Source organism: Canis lupus, chromosome 17 (genome assembly GCF_003254725.2).
Source record: "Canis lupus dingo isolate Sandy chromosome 17, ASM325472v2, whole genome shotgun sequence".
NCBI lineage: Eukaryota > Metazoa > Chordata > Mammalia > Carnivora > Canidae > Canis > Canis lupus.
In genome coordinates, this window is record NC_064259.1 from 35,196,716 (window position 1) to 35,216,619 (window position 19,904).

The following is a 19,904-nucleotide window of genomic DNA, read 5'->3' on the forward strand; positions in this document are numbered from 1 at the left end:
AGAGAGAGAGAGGCAGAGACACAGGCAGAGGGAGAAGCAGGCTCCATGCACCGGGAGCCCGATGTGGGATTCGATCCTGGATCTCCAGGATCGCGCCCTGGGCCAAAGGCAGGCGCGCCAAACCGCTGCGCCACCCAGGGATCCCTAAAAAGTCATATTTTTTAAATAAAGCAGAGGGTCCAGGGGCGCCTGGATGACTTAGTTCGATAAGCGTCTGCCTTCAGCTCAGGTCATGATCCTGGAGTCCTGGGATCAAGACTGGCATCAAGCGCCCTGCGAGCGAGGCGGGGAGCCTGCTTCTCCCTCTCCCTCTGCCTGTCACTCCACCTGCTTGTGCTCTCTCTCTGTCAAATAAATAAATAAATCTTAAAAAAAAAAAAAAAAAAAGGCAAAGGGGCTAGAAGCCAGAGCACAGGTAAACAGACTGGCATCTAACAGGATCAGGGTCCTTCCTCCACTGTCATAAGAAGGATGAAGAAATAGATGAGTACCAAAGAGATGTGATATTCAACATCTTTTTAAACAACTTGTTTTGACTAAAACAATAAAAGTAGACATAAAACCTGACTGCTTAACTACAAGTATGTGGTGGCTCACAGAAACTATTACCTTCCTCCAGAAGCTGGAAGAGTGTGGAAGGCCTGAATCCTGCAGGAATAGCTCCCATTGTGGTTAACACATCAACAGTGTTTATCTGCTGAAGATAGTAAAGGACAAAATGGAGTTGTTTGTTTTCATTCATGCTATCTCCATAATATTTTCTCTTATTGCTATAGCAACTACAACCCAAAAAAGGGAAACATGAACTTCAGTGGGCATGGACTTCAGTGGGCAAATACACAATTTAACCCCAAATTCCCAAGGATGCCATCCATCACTGAATTCTAGGCTCTTCCAAGGACCTAAGCCCCCTACAGAGCCCAGTGGGCAGAGCTCTGTGCTCCAGACCAGGAGCTTCCTGCACATCTTTCATTAAAATGTTCCTACTCCTGTCCCGCTCTACATGCACTGCCATGTAACCATTAAGTTAACATCATAAACTGATACACACTGAAGAACTCATGACTTTTTTGTATGTGTGTACATACATACACACATACGAGCATGTCCATGTTAGCAGTAAGTAGGGTAAAAAGTCAGAAAGGGTATTTACTAAACAATTAACGGTGATTATTTTTGGGAGGGAAAGAGTGGATTTTTATATTGTTATATAACTTTTTTATATGATAGGAATATGGATAATTTCTTACTTTTTTGAGCTTTTTGGAATTTTTCATATTAACTGAAATTTAACATCAGTCTTTACCCAAATGGTAGAAAATTCAGGCAGAATCAATAAGAGATAGTTGTAAGCCCTACAAATATACTATTCATATAGAAAAGGGCTAAAGTGGGCAGCCCAGGTGGCTCAGCGGTTTAGAGTCGCCTTCAGCCCAGGGTGTGATCCTGGAGACCCGGGATCGAGTCCCACATCAGGCTCCCTGCATGGAGTCTGCTTCTCCCTCTGCCTGTGTCTCTGCCTCCCTCCCTCTCTCTCTCTGTGTCTCTCATGAATACATAAAAATAAAATCTTTAAAAAAAAAGGCCTAAGGAGAAATATTACTTGTAGCATAGACTTATTAAACCAGAACTATGTATTTTATGCTCTGTACCTCCCATGCCCTGTACCCTGTTTAAGTTCCGAAGCTATCTTCCAAAGTCTCTATCCTGTTTTGAATCTGCACTCTATCAGAACTATTAGGTAACAAAACATAACATCTTTAACAGAACAGGTGATACCAACCTCTGAGATAGCTTTTTGGACAGCGCTCCAGTGAGAATCAGTTCTGGGGGGCAAAACAGCAAGGTGAGTGCACAGATAGCTCATGCCTATTTACTCATTTTGGGAGTGTCCTTAATAAAAGAACAGAGTACTTAATTGTTAATAAGTTATAAAAACTTAGAAGTCTCCAAATGAAACCAAGATAGAATAAGATCATGCACTAAAAATAATCATGAAATTAAAGTAGTACTGATCTTTAAGCAAACAGTAACATGAAAAGCACTGTTCTCAAACTGCCAAGTTGCCTCTGTTTCAAAAAATTCTGGAATTATTTACAATAGGAAAAATAAAGAGTTTTCTTAAACTCACTGTGCTATCCTCTCACACCTTTTACCTTTGTTTAACTTCTTCCCCTCCTGCTGTTTGGTCTCCCACTTCTACATCTTCTTCACTGTCTTCTTCTTCACTTGTGTCTTGACCTTCTTCTTTATTATAGGGCTGAAAATTATTGAAATATGAAATGCTTTTTACCTAATGCAAAAATCAACCAATAAAAATACTTTCAGGAAGGCTCAACTATAGATGGGAATGTATACAATGGGTATATCAAAAATCAGTGGGAAAAAGATTTCAACACATTGTTGATAACTTCACTATTTGCAAAGATTACAACGATAGAGGTAGAGAGTAAGCTTAATCAAAATAAATTCCAGATGGAATTTATTCCAATGAATAAAAAAGAAGATAGAAATAAAAGAACTATAAGTGTTAGAAGAAAATAATGTTGAGATGGGGAAGTCCTTTCCAATTGTAATACCCAAACCAAAAATCATAAATGGAAACACTGACAGACTTAGCAACATAAAAAAATAACCATGTCTAAAAGTCAACAAAGAAGATATTTGTCACTGATTTTTAAGAGTTAATACCTTTATTTTGAAAATATTATAATACTCTTATAAATCAATACATTTAAAAAAAACTCTTTAAAAATGGTCAAAAAACTGAAAAAAAGCAATTTATAAAGATGTGGAAATGGTCCTAAAGTGTATGAAATGATGTTTAATCTTATTAGCAGTACAATGAATATAAATCAAAACAACAATGAGCCTCTTTTGGCCTACCACACTGGCAAAAAGATTGGTGGCAGCCATCTCTGGCACATAGTATGGGGAAACAAGTATTCTCACATGCTGGGGGTGGGAGTACAAATAAATATAACTTATCTGAAAGGCAAAATAGCAAACTAAATCAAAATATAAAGGTATAAATCTTTTGAACCAGCAACGAGCACCTAGGAGTTTATCTGAGGGGAATAAATCAGACAAATCTACGAAGATGTCTGTGTGGAATGATCACAACACAGGTTGCTGGTTGTCTACCACTTAACCTCGACCACTTCTTTTTTTTTTTTTTTTGACCACTTCTTTTCTAACAGAATTTCTGATTTTAGCAATGAGCCAGCTAAAAGTCTACATTTTCCAAACCCTCCTTACAGCTGGGTGTTACCAGGAGACTCAATTCTGATCAAGGTGATACCACCAGAAGTTCTTTGTGTAAATTCCAGAAAACCATCTTAAAAAGGTAGCAGCTCATGCCTTTAGACATCTTATTCCCCTTCTTTTGCTTCTTGAAATCATTAGAAGATCTAGCAACCAACGTACACTAAAGAGATAGCCCTTGGGAAAAAAAAAAAAAAAAAAGAGAGAGAAAGAGAGAGAGATAGCCCTTGGAAGATCTGACTCCCACTTTAGTATAGAGTAAAATATTAGATGCGGCCTTCACCACTGCCTCCCCCTACACTTACTCTATGCACAAGAGAAATATGCATCTACCTTATTTAAGCCACTATTTGGGGGGACCTTTTGTATCTCATAGTAGAAGCTAACTATAGCTCCATGCAACATAATCTATAGTTCTTATAGGTTGGAAACAACATGTCCATCTACATGAAATTGGAATACAAAAAAAAAAAAAAGAAACTGGAATACTACTATGCTACCATTGAAAAGGATGATTTAAACCTGAACTGTGCAATATGGCAGCCATTTGCCATGTGTGGCTTATTGCTACTTGAAGTGTGATTAGTTCAAACTGAGATGTGCTATTTAGGTGTAGAGTACACACTGGAATTTGAAGAATTGGTTAAAAAAAAGAAAAATTTTAAAAATATTAATAGATTGAAATGATAGTACTTTGATATAAGTAATATAGATTATTAAAAATAATGTCACCTGTTTTTATCCTTTTTTAAAAATGCATGTGGTATAATAAAAATATATATATATATTTACTTATATTTATATATATTATCTTTATTCCCATTTCTTGGCAAGAGTTCCTAAAACTTTTGGAATTTACTGAGTGATAGGAGTGTCTTTTTTTTTTTTTTTTTTTTAGTATTTTATTTATTTATTCATGAGAGACACAGAGAGAAAGAATCAGAGACATAGGCAGAGGGAGAAGCAGGTTCCATACAGGGAGCCTGATGTGGGCCTTGATCAGGATCTGGGGATCACGCTCTGAGCTGAAGGCAGACGCTCACTGCTGAGCCACCCAGGCATCCCAGGAGTGTCTTATATATTATTCATAATAAGCCCCTTTCAACCAGACTTGAGTTTATGCTAATGAGGTAGTGGAGTGGGGGGAGGCAGGTTGCCAAAGGAACCAATGATGTGATTAGAGGGTTAGAACTTTCAGGGCACCACCACTATCACCCTTCTCACCTTCAGTGAGCATAAAAGAGCAAGAAACTGAATTCAATCACCAATGGCCAATCACTTAATCAATCACACCTAATACCTCCATAAAAATCTCTAAAAGACAGGGGATAGGGAGCCTTCCAGCTTGGTGACCACGTATAAGTGCTGTGCTCAGTGTTGGGAGGGGGGTGCCCAGAGGGGGCATGGAAGGAGTCTTCCATCTTGCAATACCTTGCCCTAGTCACATCTCCCATTTGGCTGTTCCTGAGCTGTAGCCTTTCTAATAAACTGGTAAACACAAGCAAGGCATTCTCCTGAGTTCTGTGGGTCCCTCTAGCAAATTACCAAAACTGAGGAGGCATGTGGGAACTGAGTTCACAGGGGGTCACTCAGAAGTACAAGTGGCCCCTGGGACTTGTGACTGGCATCTGAATTAGGGCAGCTCGTGGGGTGAGCCTTTAGCTTGAGGGGTCTATGCTAACTCCAGGAGTTAGTGTCAGAATTGAGTTGAACTGCTGGACACCTGATTGGTTTTAGAGAACTGGTGCAGAAAAATGACACATATTTGGTGTTAGAGAAAAATCATACAATTAATGTTAGAAGTGGTATCAGAAAAAGAAGACATCTCAGTGGTTATGGGAAAATTATAAATACATTTGTAGTTTGCATTCTTTTTCTATTGGATAGCACTGATCCAGACAGATATCAATATATATTGGCAAAGACAATGACCATGCTATATAATGAAATATTAAAAAATAGGCTTCAAACACACTTATATAGTATGTGTACATTCTAGTAAGGGATCATATTTTAGTGGAAGTTAACACAAAGTTAACTGTGGCTTTGTTTGACAACAAATAATAAACTTACTGATTTTTATGAACAGTATCAATCCACAAAGCACTTTGTGTCAAACATTCTAGGTCTCACCTACAAATATCCCAGCACTTCATAGGTCTCCAGGACTGTTAACACACAAGATTTTTCCCATGCCCTGTCCCTCTAAAATTTTAGTAAATTCTGTATCTCAAGTCATTCACTAGCCAAATGAACAAAGAATACAACTTAATATTTTATTAAAAATGAAGACAAGTTTTGAAAAAAATTTTAATGGAAAAAAGTTTTGAAAAGAGAAAAAAAGGAAAGAATAAACAATAAAGACTAACCTCCACGTAGGTTCTGGGAATGAGGCCTTTGTTTCCTTTAGCATTCTTAGCTATCCACCAACCATCAGGTTTTTTTTCAATTATAAGGAGAATTTCCCTTTTCTTAAATCAAAACAAAGTAAAAAAATTTTAAATTAAAATTTACCTCCAAATTAGGAATAATCACCACTGAAACTATTTTCAAAAACAGAATAGCATTTCACCATTTTCCTACCAGGTAACTTTGATAACATAATATCACATGACTAGTACCTGTAAATCATAATTTTTACTTATTTTGTTAAAACAGACTGAGTCTTTAAAAACAATACCAGGCATGTGAAATATAGGAAATAGGCAGGGTTTTCTTATTTTGTCAGGCATGCAAACTCATCCTTAGGTCAGGTTTTAGTTTTGTTTCTACCTTAAATGTAAGATCCCCAGCTTGCTGAGCAGTAAAATCTCCAACGGCAATGTATTCTTTACTTGTTGCCTGGTGGTGGGATTCATTTTCCTGTTTCTCTTCCTCTTCCTCTTCTGTTTCTTCTTCCTCCCCACCACCTTCTTCACTCTCTTCTTCTTCCTCCTCCTCCTCATCTTCTTCTTCAGCTTCTTCCTCTTCGTCAGCAGATTTGTTATCTTCCTCTCTTTCAGTAAGTGCCCTGATTCTGTGAAAAGTAGTTCTATGATAAGGATCACTTGAAATAACATATAAGAATCAAGTATAACTTCTACACAGAGAAGACCCTGCCCATATTTGGAACTGGGCAAATAAGGGAAATAAGGAGAAAGCACAACTCATGGTTTCTACCATCTAGCTAACAATATGTGACTTGAGGGACTGAGCAGTGAAGGAGTAAATATGACAGACAGAGCATGCACGGGACTTGAGGCTGAGACACCTGAGACTATGGGACCTGTATTCAAATCTTGAATTCATCTACTCAGCAAATGCTGCTTGAGCACTTTAACACAGAGGTTAGAGCACAGGCTCTGAATTTCCATTCTGGCTCTGTCTTCCCCTCGCTGAGTGACCTTGGATAGGCTTCTTTTAAGCTTTCCATTTCTCATTGGTAAAGTGAAGGTAATAATAGAATCTGCCTCACGGGACTGTCATGAAGATTACATGAGTTACAAATTTGCAGGGGGTTTAGAACAGTGCCTGCTAGTCGCAAGTTTTTTAATAGAAGTCAGCTATGATGGTGATAATGATGTATGTCAGGTCCATGTCAAACACAGTGGATACAAAGGTAAACCACGTAAACAATTCCCTGTCCCCAAGGAGCTTACAGTGAGACAATCTAGAAAGTGGATAATTACAATATGGTTTGGTAGGTACATTAGAGGTATACACAGGATACTAAGAAAACACACAGAGGATCACTTGACCTATACTGCATGGGGTGGGGATCAGGAAAGGCTTCAAATTAGGTCTGGAGAGGAATGCCTGGGTGGCTCAGTCAGTTAAGCAATTACCTTCAGCTCAGGTCATGGTCCCAGGGTCTTGGGATCCAGCCATTGTGGAGCCCAGCACTGAGCCTCGCTCAGTGGGTAGCCTGCTTCTCTCTCTCCCTCTGCCTACCCCCTGTTGCTCCTGCTCTCTTGCTCAAATAAACAAAAATTTTATTTAAAAAAATAGTTGTAGGACACACTCATATCACAATGACCTAAACATAAACAGTAGCTCCACAAAATTTTTACACTATAAAAATAAAAATTCATAAAATATGTCATATTGATTTTCAATGTGCCCTTTTCCTTTTTCAGGAGATCTTTTGCACATATTTTATATCTTAAATGTAATAGAAAAATGTAACAGAAATGAGTCAACTATTCTAAAATGTTGCCAAGGATAATGGGAACTTGACATAATTATTCATGATTCTTCTCATTCTGCTAAAAGAGTGAATTTCACTTATTAATTTTTGACCGTTAAAGTAAACTTGCATTCTGGATTAAATTCCACTTAGTCATGCTGTATTGTCATTTTGATATGACACTGGATTCTATTTGCTAATATTTTATATTGGGTTTGTTCATGTGTTCATAAGGGTCTCTTTTTTTTTCTTATATAATATTCTTGTCAGGTTTTGATATCAAAGGTATCAAAAGCTCTTAAAGTGATTTGGGAAATGTCCTTCTATATAAAAATTTTGTAATACGAGTATTATTTCTTTTTTAAATGTTTGCAGTAATTCTATCAGTTTTATTCTGTGGGAAGGTTTTTAATTATACATTCAACTTCTTTAGAGGACATTTTAGCAGGACTGTTTTCTGTTCACCTTGTATCAGGTACCTTTTATTTCTCAAGGAAATTACTTTATCTAGTTTTTCAAATGTATTGGTATAAAGTTGTTCATAATATCGTCACAGCATCCTTTTAATTTCTGTAGGACCACTAGTGATTAGTTTTTTTTTTTAAAGATTTTAAAAAATTTATTCATTCATGAAAGACACACACACAGAGGGGGGGTGGGGTGGAGCAGAGACAAAGGCTCCATGCAGGGAGCCTGACGTGGGACTTCATCCGGGATCTCCAGGATCAGGCCCTGGGCTGAAGGCGGCGCTAAACTGCTGAGCCAAGGGGGCTGCCCTAGTGATTAGTTTTTATTTCTGTTTTCCTTTCTCTTTTCTTGATCAGTCTTGCTAGGAAGTTATCCATTTAATAAATTCTTCCAAAGAGCCAGCTTTTGGTTTTGTTGATATTATCTACTGTAAGTCTTTTTATTATTTAGTGTTTTCTGCTCTTATTTCTGTTATTTCCTCCTATCTACTTACCTTGGGTTTAATCTCTTGTTCTTTTGTTTTCTTAAGTTGGAAACTTCAATAACTGATTCTCAATTTTTCTTCTTTTCTAAGGTATGCATTTAAAGCTATAAATTTTGTTAGCTGCCATCTTTCTGCTTGATTCCTCCTTATCCATCCAAGCTATCCATCTTTTACAATAAATTCTTTAAGAAATTGAAAACAATTGTTTTCAAATTGTTCTTGTTTCCTAATTTTCACATTTGGGTCATCTGAGCTTCTACTGATTATTTTTTTTTCTTTATTACAAGACATTTTCCACCTCTTTGAATCAATATTGAATCAGATTGAGGAATTTCTCAGTCATTATCTCATCAGATATTTTACAGTTGTAGAATGTTCATGTTAGATGTTTCTTAAAATATTCCACTTTTTTCCATTTCATCCCTCTTTTCTTTTTTTAAGTTTTGTTTTTTATTTTTTTCATTTGTTTTTATTTAAGTTTGATTTGCCAACATATAGTATAACACCCAATGCTCATCCCATCAAATGCCCTCCTCAGTTATCACCCAGTTATCCCAACCCCCCACCAACCTCCCCTTCCACAACCCTTTGTTCATTTCTGAGTTAGGAGTCTCTCGTGGTTTGTTTCCCTCTCTAATTTTTCCCACTCAGTTCCCCTCCTTTCCCTTATAATCCCTTTCACTATTTCTTATATTCCCCATATGAGTGAAACCATATGATGATTGTCCTTCTCCGACTGACTTACTTCACTCAGCATAATAGCCTCCAGTTCCATCTACATCAAAGCAAATGGTGGGTATTCGTCCTTTCTGATGGTTGAGTAATATCCCATTGTATATTTATACCACATCTTCTTTATTCACTCATTTGTCGAAGGACATTGTGGCTCCTTCCATAGTTTGGCTATTGTGGACATGGCTGCGAGAACATTGGGGTGCTGGTGTCCTGCCATACAGATGTAAAGATACATCTGTATCCTTAGGGTAAATACCTAGTAGTGCAATTGCCAGGTCATAGGGTAGCTCTAATTTTAACTCTTTGAGGAACCTCCACACAGTTTTCCAGAGTGGCTGTGCCAGTTTGCATTTCCACCAACAGTGCAAGGGGGTTCGTTCCCCCTTCTCCACATCTTCTCCAACATTTGTTGTTTCCTGTCTTGTTAATTTTCACCATTCTCATTGGTGTGAGGTGGTATCTTATTGTGGTTTTGATTTGTATTTTCCTGATGGCAAGTGATGCAGAACATTTTCTCATGTGCTTGTTGACCATGTGTACGTCTTTGGTGAAATTTCTGTTCATGTCTTCTGCCCATTTCATGATTGGCTTGTTTGTTTCTTGGGTGTTGAGTTTAGTAAGTTCTTTATTGATCTTGGATACTAGCCCTTTATCTGATATGTCATTTGCAAGTATCTTCTCCCATTCTGTACGTTTGTCTTTTAGTTTTGTTGACTGCTTTTTTTTTTTTTTTTTTTTTTTTTTTTTTTTTTTTGCTGTGCAGAAGCTTTTTATCCTGATTAAGTCCCAACAGTTAATTTTTGCTTTTGTTTCCCTTGCCTTCATAGATGTATCCTGCAAGAAGTTGTGGCCAAGTTCAAAAAGGGTGTTGCCTGTGTTCTCCTCTAGGATTTTGATGGATTCTTGTCTCACATTTGGTTCTTTCAGCCATTTTGAATTTATCTTTGTGTATGGTGTAATTTTCCATCTTTTCTTCTACTTTAACAAATTAATCATTATTTAGAAGTCCCTGTCAGCTACTTTTTTTTTCTAGTTCAAATCTAAGTCTGCTTTTTATTTACTGCCTTCTTACTTAATTACTGATTATTCTTTTGTACTTCTAGTAGTTCTTTTATTAGTGGATACTGTGGATGAGACATTTAGAGACTTTGGATTATGTCATCTTCCTTTACAGAGTGTTGAATCTTATTCTGTTACACCATTAAATCATCATGTTTCTGTTAAGGTCTGGTTTTAGGCTTGGACAAGATCTACTTCAGTCTTTAAGACCACAGTTCTTAATATTATGGTATTGCTCCTAATACAGCAATGACAATGACAGCATGACTAAGGCCTTCTGTGATCTCCACTAAATGCCTGAAGCATTCACCAAGGTCTCATTACTCTAACTAGGTACAAATTTCAGTATTTCTCCAGGATTGCTTGACTTCCAGAATCTTTTAAGCTCTCAGTCTCTTAGCAGGTACTTCCTGCCAGTGCTTCTGGAATCATGCTCTGTGTAGCCCAGCAATCTATTTATATTTTCCTAGTTGTCTTTAGCAACGCACTTCTTTCTCCCAAGTTCCAATGGCCTTAGGAACCCCCAAAATTTGATTTCTGCCTCCTGAGCTCAGTGACACTGCTGCTTCCTGTTTAGGATCCACCTTCCTGTACCACAGCCTGTAAATTTTCCCCAGAGATAGGGTCTGGGTGAATGTAGACCTTAGTCCCTGTGTTTTCCTATATTAAGGACATCAGCCCTGCTTGGCTGATGTTCAATGACTTCGAGCAGCTGTTTTGTATATTTTGTCTGGATTTTATAGTTTTTGTTTTGTTTTTGATTTTATAGTTTTTATGGTAGGATGGTTAAGTCCAAAACCAGCTACTTTGTACTAGATATCAGTGGGAACTCTAGAATCCTTGGATCTACATCCTTTAGCATTTTCCCTAAGCTATAGTGTGAAAGTATGGCAACAGTACTTGAAGAATCTAAGGAGTTAATTTTTTCCTTTTTGCTTTCCAGAAATTGAGTTTATTTACACCATCAAGTTTTCTTTCCACTTTGCAAAGGCTATTAATAACATATACCACAACAGAAAAACAATGCATATTTTTGCCTCCAGTTTTTAAAGAATATTTAGGGAAAAAGGAAGCAAATAGACCATCCAAATAATTTCTTTTTATGTATCAATACTGACATTAAAGGCATCCTTATTTTGTAACACTTGTTTAGTTTTTCAGACCTCTCTTTTCTCTCTCTTTTGTTTCTCCAACTAGATAATAAATTGCCTAAGACAGAGGTAATGACTTCTATATCTTTACATTTTTTATACAGTCTAAGACTTTCTACTCTACACTATAAAATATCAGCTGATTATACTTGCTATCACCATTTCTTTGTATCTATACTCTTACTATGTCTTTATTCTGAGTCAAACATTAAACGTGTGGGTGACATAATATCTGAGAGAAAGAAAGGAAGGAAAGAAGCATACTCAGTTATATTTTCTCTACTTATGGACACAGCAAGTTCTTGCAGTTGGTGGGTAAGCTTATCCAAAAGACTGCGCTCCTCCTCTTTTTTCTGATTATAGTTCCCGATGGGTGCAGTTTCATCAGCCTATGAGAGAATATAAGTTTATTTCACTGAAAAATTTAATTTCGGTTTCCTATTATATTTATTTTAGAAGGGAAATAATACTCCGGTAAGTTCTAGAAGACAAAGTAAATGTCAACATGAGAGTAGGCCTACCTTAGAGAAATCAGATGAAAAGAAATGTAGATTATTATATTGAAATGTAACCCAAAGTTAAAAATAAAGTTATACTAGTTGGTTTTTTGTTTAGTTTCTTTGCTAGCTATTTCAGACCCTCTACAGTGAGTAAGAGACAGGTTCTAGACAGAAGATAGGCTTTGGAGTTAAAAAGATGGGCGTCAATCCCAAGTTCTGCCACTTATTGGCAGTGAGACATTAAGAAAGCTGCTTCACCTTTGGGAGACTCAAGTTTCCTCACCCGAGAAACAGGATAATTAGATTTCAAATTTAGGGTCAGCCTGCCTTCTAAATTCAAGAGTTTTGTATCACTGAAATACAGACACTCACATGCAGGTAGGAGATGACTTTTAGATGCCTTCCACTTTAAATGTTTTGTGAGTTTCTGGACCAGGACACCTAGTTGAAGCTCAGGCTCATACTAAAAGGGAAGATCCTGAAGGGATTTCCAAGAGTTAATCCTAGTTTCTCCTATTTCTGCAGAGTCACTGATATTAGAGCTGCCATGTGATACAAGAAGCTTCTCTACACCTTACCCTCATGACCAGATTACGTACTCTCCCCAGAGAGTAATTAAAATTAAAACAACTCCAAACTATAAAACATAAAACTTATACAATACAAAAATAAAAATAGCTTCTTCTTGGATTTTCTGGGTACTCTATGCTGGGTAAATTCACCAAAGCTGAACTTTTCTCAGCGTTCAGAGCCCCAGATTTTCTGCTCTAAAGCACATATTCAGTAAGCCAGTTGGGCAAACTGGCACTGATCACAGTTAGACTTCACCACCATGAAAGCAAATCCAGGGACTTACCCACTCTAATGAATTCCCACTTAATGAGAACAACTGTATAAAAACCAGTTTTTTTTTGTAATATCATTAACTGTAATACTTACTTTGTTTAATTTTTGAAGAGCATTTTTATTTTCATCTATTGCCTGTTTTAATTGGATACATCTAAATTTTCAAAAAGAAAGAAAAAGTATTAATTGTTCTATTGTCAGACTAGAAAGTTACCTTATAAAATCATACATAAGTCTTTAAGCTGTCAAGACAATTAGCTATTGTATGAATGATGTTAAACAATTCACCTGTAACTGCTTTTCCACCCACCAGCTTGGGTGATCCTCACATGCTCTAAAGTACTCAGGTAGGACAGTCAAGACTCAGAAAGCTGGTGTGCCTCTGAGCTTCAGCTTCCTATCTCTAAAATAAGGAAAGCATTGGATTTCAAAATGCTTCTCCAGCTCTAAAATTCCAGAAACCTAGGACCTGGTCTAGAAGATATCCCTAGGATGATAACGACCAAGTGCATTGTGCATCATGCATAATTCTAGGCACTGCGCAAGCACCACCTCATTTGAGCCTCATACCAACTCTTGCTGCAGTAGAAGGATGTGAGATTCAAAGGAGAGGACACAACTGGTCAATGGTGCAACATGCAAAGACAGAGTTTAGGACTCCGCATCTGGTCTTTTCCCACCACAGCACATTCCCCTTTTAAGTTCGCTCGGCCTATCTAGATGGGTATAATACTTTAATTATTCCATAGATGGCCCATAAAATGTAGCTTAAGGCTTAGACCCAAATAAGAAGTATAAAAATGACTGGAAATGGGCTATATCTAATAATGACAGTTATCAAAATTCACGTTTTCTCAAAAAATAACCTGAGTCAATATTTTTTTATGCTGTTTGCTAATTTTTTTTCTTAGAGAAACTAATGAAATGAAATAAGTAGCAAAAAAGGAGACAAAAGTCCTTTGTGAAAGAGACTGAAAAGAAGTGAAAATATCAAACTATAGCTGACCCTGCCAGTTACTTACCCAAAAGCCCTTCCACAATCTGCATCTATGCTGACAGGCTCAGCCCCTCATTGACACTGACACTTAAGTGCTCAGAATCTACTGCAGGTAGGGTAGGTGTACAGCCCACCACTGGCCAACAAAACATGAAAGAAATATGTTGGGCACTGCCTCCCATTTTATCCTCCCTGGTGCAGCACTTAAAGAATCCTTCACCCTTTCTGCTTTTATATACAGATACCTGAGGACTTTGTAAAGGTGAGGGAAGCCATCACTGGCTAGATGAGGATGACAGAGCATGATGAGAGCAAAGGCTGGTCGTTGAGGACATCACGAGCCACTTATCCACCCTGAGAGAGCCTACTTCCAGACTTTTTGTGAAATGAGACTGTAGAGCCATTAATTTTAATAGGTACCCTGTTACGCAGACCAAAAGAATCCTAACTAAAACTTAGACTCGAAAATTTCACTTAAGAGCCAGAGAAGAAAACTATAAAACAAACTGTTTATTAAAATGATCTCCTTTGTATCTATAACATTACTAAAATCCTCAAACTGTTCAGATATTTTAAGATTTCTGGGTCAGGATAAAAACTCAAGTACGTGCTCATCTTCACCACCTCCTGAGACCCCACAAAAAATGATTAAAATATCTTAAAAGGTAATAAACCCTGAATGTAGGAGAGTGAAAGAGGGACCACCTGTCAGAAAGACATTTCAAAATATTTCTGCCGAATGGCAAAAAGGTAGAAATGTGTTCTTCTAAAAAGAAAGTAAGAAGTCTCTAAAAGGGACAAGATCCACCAGGCAGTGAACACCATGATTTGGGTCAGCAGGTAGGAAGGACTGTGGAGGGAGGGGTAATTAAAATGTGTCTAAGGGAATGAATGTATTATGAAGTTCTACAGGTGAAGACGTCCACAATGGCTGGGATTTGCTTTACATATTATGTTACATTATATTATATTAATTAAATGATATCCATAATATCTAAACTATAAAAGCAATCAATCTTAAGGCAACCTAAGAGCTTTATAGATAGTATCTAGGGAGAGAGTAAAGATACTGATTAAGTTTAGATTTAATTAACGCCCTTTTATAAGAAGTCTGCCTTTTTAAAAAGTCTGTTCACAGAAAATCTGAGCCAGCTAGCATCCCCTTTCTCTTATCTTACCTCCCTCTGTTCTCCCACCTTACCAGAGGATTGTCTCTAAAAAGTACAATTAATGAATGACCTGGGAGAATTACAGTTGCCAAATAAGTTCCCCATACACCAGGATTAAGGCCCACTCTATTTTGGCATTGGGCACTCCTCGGCCCAACAGCTAGTTTCTAGGCCCCCCCGAAAAACCCTGCCCACGTACAAAGAACTTCATTCTCACCCAGGGGGTAATAATGTAGGAAAAAGACCTATACCTACAACTGCATAAGAATCCTGGACTGCTGTCTGGAATAATCAAACTACTCCCTCATTCTTAAATAAAAATGGATAACCCAAAGACCACCAGATATAATAAAGAAAACCAGCAACATGAAGTTAAATTTAAGACTAACTAAAATTAAATAAATAAATCATTGGAATCCAGAGGAATGGAAGACAAGAGAACCTCCCAGGTGTGAACAAAAAGACAGAGAAACAAAAACTTTTAATGGGGAGATAGGAGACTACAAAGAAGAGTCTAGGATGTTCAATACCTGATGCAAAGGTGTTTCAGGAAGAAATAGACAAACAGAAGTAAAAAAATAAATAAATAAAAAGATCTTTTGGTAAAAGAAATTTCCCAGAAGCTCATGAGGGACAAGAATTTCTAGTTGGAAAGACCCACTGAGCATTTAGCAGGATGAAATTTCAAAACAGCAAGACTGAAGAGACAAGCCCCAAACAGGTCAATTATAAAGGAACAATCATCAAACTTATTCACACTACTGAGTATAAAGAAACCTGACAATGTCTTCAAAGGTTTAAGAGAAATAATTTTTACTGTATAACAAGCCAATTAATGAAACATAGGGGTTGATGTTTTCAAACATACAAGTGACCATGAGAATTTTTAAATGACTATGATGGCAATCTTTTTATACATGAAGAAGACTATTTATGGTTATGTGGGTTTAAAAATAATTATCATTTATTAAAATAAAATTTTAAAACCTAGTTTTCCCCTGGGACTTCAAATTTAGCCTATAAATCTTATTCTATTTTAAAATCTAGTCAAGTAAGTATAATTACCTTCACTTTTTCTTTTTTATTTGATTATCTCAATGTGAACTGAATTTCTTAATCCTAATAAATGCAGCTAATTAAGTTCTCGTCAACATTTTAAAATTCATTTAAATTTTATTTTGCTTTTCAGCACTTCGAATGCCTAAAGTAAGTAAATTTTTTTCAAATGGTTCAAGTGAATCATTTAAACTAATAAAATGAATTTCATGTTCCTTTGAATGTTATGACTCGTTTTAAATACCCAAAGCATACAGATTATCTTAATGATGTCCTAAATTGAATATGAAAGTATGAATAGACTAATTCGATTTAGTTCATCATGTCCATGTAATTTTAAACTTGATTTAATTTTGATCTCTCCTAGGGATTAAAGAAGTCAAAACAGAACAAAACACACCCTCTGAAAGAATAGTTTTCCTATGTCAAGGGAGTTAAGGTCACCATCCCAAGTAAGGCAAAACTGCTAATAAGAGTTTTCTGACCAGATCCCAGGATTTAAGGCTACAGTAGGACAAAGATCTACCATAATTCTGCCTCAGCCACTATGTTGACACTGAACAGTTTTTATAGTTGCTGTCACAAAAGCCAAGTCCATAACCTTCAGGTTTAGCTTAGTTTTTTTTAGATCCAAGTTATATCATGATGTAATTTTTCCATTAGATTCAAATGGATCAATGCCTCCAATTCCAATGAGACTGCAGTGAAATTCTCTTTTCCTTGACTGAATTTCACATTTCTCAGCAGTCTTCAAGTATGTTTATTGCCGGCCCACTTTAATGTCCTCTAGCAAAGTCATGGTAGACATGTTAACAAACCACTGTGGGAACCTTAATTTTCTCAAGTATGTTAAAAAGTATCTCATGGTGTTATTGTGAAAATTAATCAGGAAAGAGGTTTTAAGAGTGTGGACCACACTGCTTGAAACATGCAGAGTAGAGAATAAATGTAAATTGCTGCTTTTTAACTTTTGTAATTCTCTATTTAATCATTCCACTATTTAGACCTGGGAAATACAGATAATTGCAAGAAATACTTTAAAATAAATTTTGGAAAATTTCGTTCATTGTTATCTTAGTATTAATTTCCATTATTATTCTTTTTAGGAATTGTCCATAAAAAAGGAAAGAAATAACATCTCAGACAATTTCTATGCTATAAATACTGCCCACTGAAATGTAAGTATTATATCTGGATAGCTTATATAATTCAGTATGTAATTTACCTTTGGTAAATATTTCTCCGTTTACTGGCATCTAGAGCTTCTTTCAATTGACTCTCAGAAAGCAAGCTACCAACCTACAATAAATAGAGACTGTTAGAATATATTGTTAAGTACCATATAACCTCAGGAAATAAAATTTTAATTCTCTTTTCCCAATATTTCACAACGAACACTTTTAAACATACAACGAAGTATATAAAGAGTTAAATTTCACAGTGAACTTCCATATAACCACTACCTAGATTCTATCATTAATATTTTACTTACACCTTTTTGATCCATCCATTCATCCATTTGCCTTATTTTTTATGTATTTCGAAGTAAACTGTAATCCTCATAATTGATGCACCACAGATATCACTAATGAGAGTTCAATGTCAGTGTAAAATTTACATACAATGAAATGCACATATCTTAAATATAATTTGCTAAATTTTGGCAAATGCATACACCCATATAACTCTAACCCCTATCTACATACAGAAAATTACCAATACCCCAGAAAGGATGAACTCTTTTGTGTCATCCTTTCACATAGCATGTTCTTGAGATACTGCCGTATACAATCATTAGTTTATTCCTTCATACTGCTCAGTAGTATTCTATGAATATGTCACAAGTTTGTTTATCTTCATTCTTGTATCTTATGCCTTGACTTAGCATTTTCCAAACACTACCTGTAATTTTGCCAATGTACCCCAAAATAAATATGTAAATACACATTTACATAAGTAATAACAACATACTCATATGTTCTTTTCTAAAGATGATGTGAAAAAGAAGTGGATGAAAGAAGAGAAACTAAAATTCACTAGCTTCTTCTCTTTCTATTTTGCATCTGAGTGTTAGTTACAAATTGACAGCTGGAGATAGAGTCAGTTATAACAGGTATGACCCAAATGGGTTCTTGATTACTTGTCCATGGACACCAAGTTGGAAGTCTGTTCTTTTTTTTTTTTTCTTCAAGTGTCACACTATCAAAGAGTCCCTCCCAGATACTTAGGCTATCAGACTTCTGGGTCAAGTCTTCTTCAGGTCGACTAATCTTTTTGATTGTTTTGTTTCATTTTTGTTTTAGTAAGTTTTTTGCAGTTTACTTCTGAATCTTTTCTGGTTCTCCTAATATCCCACTAAATTTAAAATCGGAATCAGAACCTTATTAAGCACCTAGACAAAGTTCATTGAAGTCAAAACCTCACGAAGTTTTATTTCTGACAGAAGAGTATTTTCTTTTTATTGCACCACCGTAAAATCTAAACGTCACTTATGAAATATTTATCCATCAAACTGTTGTAGTTTTTAAATGCAGAGTCCAAAACAGGAACAAATATAAGCACTCAATAAATTTCTTGTCTATCAAAGACTAGAAAATAATTTTATTTAGTAATAGATCAAACAAAAAAAAAGTACAATTAGCAAAGCGAAATAAGAATTTTGGAAAATAAATTAATTACGATTAATTACGATTTACTTTTTCTCCTCTTTCGAGTCATATACATTTGGTGTTCAAAATCATGAAAACATCAAAAAGTATTAAGAGAAACATAATAATCATCAGCATTCTAGCATACACAGTTACCATCCTGGGATGTTTCCTTCAATCTTTTTTTCTATGTATATTAGATACAAAATAATTTTACTGAAATATTGTCTATTTAATTTTATGTTTTATATTCCTTTTCTAACTTGACATTTTATCAAAAATATCTTCCCCATACATGAAAATTTGTTTTCACAAAATTTTAATACTATTATATCCCAACATAAGTTATTTATCCATTCCCTTATTATTGATCATTTAAGTGATATCCAGCCTTTTCCAAGTAACAGTGATGAACACTTTTACACATTAAATTCTGTCCCAATAATTTTTTTTTTTTACTATTATGTATGGCAAATCCCTAGAAATGTAATTACCCAGCCTTGGAGCATGACTAATTCGCTACGTCTTGTCAAACTGCTTTCCAGAAATGCTGTACGTTATACTCTGGAGCAGTGTATATAAGTGTTTCATCACACTCTCCCCAGGACTGAGTATTATGATTTTTTAAATGTTTGTGATATTTTATTTCCTGGGCAGTTACTTGATTACTTTTTAAGTTAACTTTTCTCATGTTTATGACTTCTTTGTACTTCTTTGGTTCATGTCCTTGGCTAATTTATCGAATCTTAATATTTTTCTTACGTATTAGGACTATTCTTTGATACCTTTTTCGTTTGAGTTCATGTGAAGCAAAAATAGCCTCTACTGGAAGACCGCTCAAAGGTTAGGGGGCATGGAGAAAGCAAAAGGCGCAGAAAAAAAAAAAAAGTTGGAAAGGTTATTGTTTTAGATTTGGGAGGTGAGGTGGGTTAAAGGAGTTGCTAGGATGGAGACTGAGAAGCGAGGGAGCGGGCGCTTAGTCTATGCTCACGATTTTCCGGAGGCTCAGTTTCCCCAGGGATGGGCTTAGGAGCCGGAAGGTTAGAATCAGGGTTAGTGCCGGGATGCTGGGGTGGGGAGGGAGCGCTGTAACTCGGGAAGGTACGTGGGTGGGTTGGGGTAGGCTCCCAGGATTAGGGTGCACCCAGATCTCGCCCGCCGCCAGAACCCAGGCCACCTAGTGCTGCCCAGGCCCCCGGCTGGGCAGTCAGACGATACCTGTAGCTTCAATTCCTGACTGCGGCGCTGCAGGGCCTGCAGACGATTGCTCTGCCGCCTAGCCAGCATCTCCCTCGCCTCCGCGCTCAGCGCTCACCGTCGCCAGGGAAACCAGGCGGCGGCGTGGGACGGTGACGCAATCAC

General features: G+C 36.6%; 1 protein-coding gene across 3 annotated transcripts in view; it reads right to left on the reverse strand.

The window, feature by feature from the left end:
* NPHP1 (nephrocystin 1) overlaps positions 1 to 19,899 on the reverse strand; it is a 60,169-nt gene extending 40,270 nt beyond the window's left edge. The window contains exons 1-9 of one of the 3 annotated variants that reach the window (XM_025453984.3): positions 19,761 to 19,899; positions 17,120 to 17,193; positions 12,766 to 12,826; positions 11,591 to 11,715; positions 6,037 to 6,280; positions 5,634 to 5,735; positions 2,157 to 2,260; positions 1,784 to 1,826; positions 610 to 694 (exon numbers count right to left, since the gene is read on the reverse strand). In XM_025453984.3, the coding sequence (XP_025309769.1) occupies positions 610 to 694; positions 1,784 to 1,826; positions 2,157 to 2,260; positions 5,634 to 5,735; positions 6,037 to 6,280; positions 11,591 to 11,715; positions 12,766 to 12,826; positions 17,120 to 17,193; positions 19,761 to 19,829 (907 nt within the window). In that variant the 5' untranslated portion in view covers positions 19,830 to 19,899. Of the gene's footprint in view, positions 1 to 609; positions 698 to 1,783; positions 1,827 to 2,156; positions 2,261 to 5,633; positions 5,736 to 6,036; positions 6,281 to 11,590; positions 11,716 to 12,765; positions 12,827 to 17,119; positions 17,194 to 19,760 lie in introns of all 3 variants that reach the window. The other 2 variants (XM_025453983.3, XM_025453985.3) reach the window with 2 other exon arrangements.
* Between the last annotated feature and the right edge of the window lie 5 nt (positions 19,900 to 19,904).